This window comes from Telopea speciosissima, unplaced genomic scaffold, assembly GCF_018873765.1.
Source record: "Telopea speciosissima isolate NSW1024214 ecotype Mountain lineage unplaced genomic scaffold, Tspe_v1 Tspe_v1.0572, whole genome shotgun sequence".
Classification (NCBI taxonomy): Eukaryota; Viridiplantae; Streptophyta; class Magnoliopsida; order Proteales; family Proteaceae; genus Telopea; species Telopea speciosissima.
This window is the reverse complement of record NW_025317908.1, coordinates 18146-20591: the sequence shown is the minus strand read 5'-3', so window position 1 is coordinate 20591 and position 2446 is coordinate 18146. Positions and strand designations below refer to the sequence as shown.

The window sequence follows — 2446 nt, the reverse complement described above, 5'->3', positions numbered from 1 at the left end:
ATCCACCAAATCGCTTTAGGATACCCGAAATATTCATATCCGAAATCCTGCGAATACCCAAGCCTCCCTCATCCTTAGGCTTACATACTTTATCCCAAGAAATATAGTGTACCTTTCTTTCCAAGGAAGGGCCCGTCCAAAAAGTTTGCAAACATGGATTCCAACTTTCGCTTGACACCACCTGGCAAGGCAAAAATACCTGACCAATAAATATAGCAGCCTCAGAGGACAGATCGAGGAGTTGCAACCTGCCCGCAAAAGAAAGGAATCGTGCTTTCCAGCCTTCAAGTCTTTTCCGAACCAGGTCCACAATGGCGGAGCGAGCCGCCATTGAAAGTTTTCGAGAAATAAGGGGGACACCAAGGTACCGAATAGGCAACTTAGTGTCCACAAATTCCGTTAAATCCAAAAGTTGCGATCTCTGGCCGTTTGAGTGAGGCCCCTAAAATAATAGAGGACTTAGCTCAGTGAGTTTCAACCCAGTAGGTATGAAAATCGAGACAAAGCTCCCAAACAAGCCGAAATAGAGTCCGAGACAGCCTTCACAAAGATCATCAAATCGTCTGCGAAAATGAGATGAGAAAGATGGGAGCTTTTACATCTAGGCGGGTAGACTAATCTGCCCCTCCATCTCTAACTTCCGCATCAAAGCCGAGAAACCTTCCATGGCTATAGTGAACAAATAAGGGGAGAGGGGTCCCCCTGCCGAATTCCCCTCCTCCCCTAAAGTAACTGTAGGACTCCCATTAAGAAGGATTGAGAAGCATGGTGTGTCAACACACGCCTTCACCCACCGAATAAACATGCTTGGAAACCCCATCCGCTCCATGATCTCAAAAAGAAATTTCCTACTAAGAGAGTCATAGGCCTTATGTAAATCAATCTTCAAAACTGCCGTAGGCGAAGTTCCTTTCTGCTCAATACCCCTAACAATATCATGGCAAACTAAGATATTATCCACAATAGACCGGCCCTTAATAAAAGCAGATTGGTTGTCACTAACTACCTTCCCCATCACTCCTTGCAGCCTATTAGACAAAATTTTTGTAATAATTTTGTAAAATAGATTACAAAGAGCAATAGGTCTATACCCCAAAAGAAGAAGTTGCATCAGTTTTAGGGATAAGACTAATGAACGTAGCATTGATAGAACTCGGCATAAAAGAAGTGGAAAAGAACCATTTAATAGCCGAGTAAGATCCTCACAAACAACCTCCCAAGCATGCTTGAAAAAGCTGCTCCAAATCCATCCGGTCCAGGAGCCTTAGAATTCTTCATAGAAAACAACACATCTCTAATCTCCTTATTAGAAACCTTCCCAATAAGACTATTCTGCTGCACAAGATCTAGGCCATGTCTCAAAGGGATCGAACCAGGAAAATATCCAACATCCTCCACCTCCACACCAAACAAGTTCATATAGAAGGACACCGCCTCCTTTTTTATCAGATTTGGCTCCTTGATGACCTCATTCTCAGCATTATGCACCTCCAAGATGTGATTCTGTTCGCCTTACAAACCATGGATTTATGAAAAAATCCATTATTACCATCCCCCAGCCTGAATATTTTTAACTCTAGACTTTTCCTTAAGAAACTTTTCTTCAATGACAAGAGCCTCCCATAACTTCTTCTTAGCTACGTTTCAAGAGGGACCAAACTAGGGTCATTCGGGGGCAGCAAGGCTGAGTTGGATATGAGCTAATTCCGAGGAAGCGTTCTTCACAGTGAGAAAGACATCGCCCACATGCTTTTATTCCAATTCTTAAGCTCTGCCTTAAAGTTTTTAAGACGGGCAGCAAACCTAAGAATGGGATTGAGTTTCAAGTTTACCGGCAGTCCCATCCTTTAATAACTACATCATCGAACCCCTCTCTACCTATCCAAGCTTCAAAAAACCGAAATGGTTTAGGGCCAAAGTTGACCCCATCAAAAATGGAGACCACATGGAGAGTGATCCGAAAGCCAGGTGGAAGAAAAGTAGCTTAGAAGATCCGAGAATATCCAACCAGTTCAAATTAACCATAACCCTATCCAACTTGCGGCAAACCCTGGAGCTGCCCCCGCCTTTGTTATTCCAGGTATCTTGCTCTCCCTTCCATTTTAAATCAATAAGACTGTGTCAAAAATAAAGGAGTTAAACTCATCAACAGCCTCCTGACGAACCAGATCCCCCCCAAGCTTTTCACTCTGCTGACGAACAAGATTAAAGTCCCCCATAGCAATCCAAGGACTAGAAATATTAGAACCAAAATCAATAACATCCCTCCAAAGGTCCCTCCTCTCTTCCACCGAATTAGAAGCATAGATAGCTGTGCACATAAAAGAAAGAGAAGACCCCAAAGTACGAACCTTCATATGGATGAATTGGTTAGAATTTTGCATCTCCTCCACCTCAAAAATAGTAGCATCCCAACCCACCCAAATCCGAGCTGTAGAACCACCTT

General features: G+C 43.2%; 1 protein-coding gene across 1 annotated transcript; it reads right to left on the bottom strand.

Moving 5' to 3' along the window:
• Positions 1-601: 601 nt before the first annotated feature.
• LOC122648205 (secreted RxLR effector protein 78-like) lies at positions 602-1015 on the bottom strand. Its single transcript, XM_043841456.1, has one exon. It carries the CDS (start codon positions 1013-1015, stop codon positions 602-604), a length of 414 nt encoding a protein of 137 aa, XP_043697391.1.
• Positions 1016-2446: the final 1431 nt, after the last annotated feature.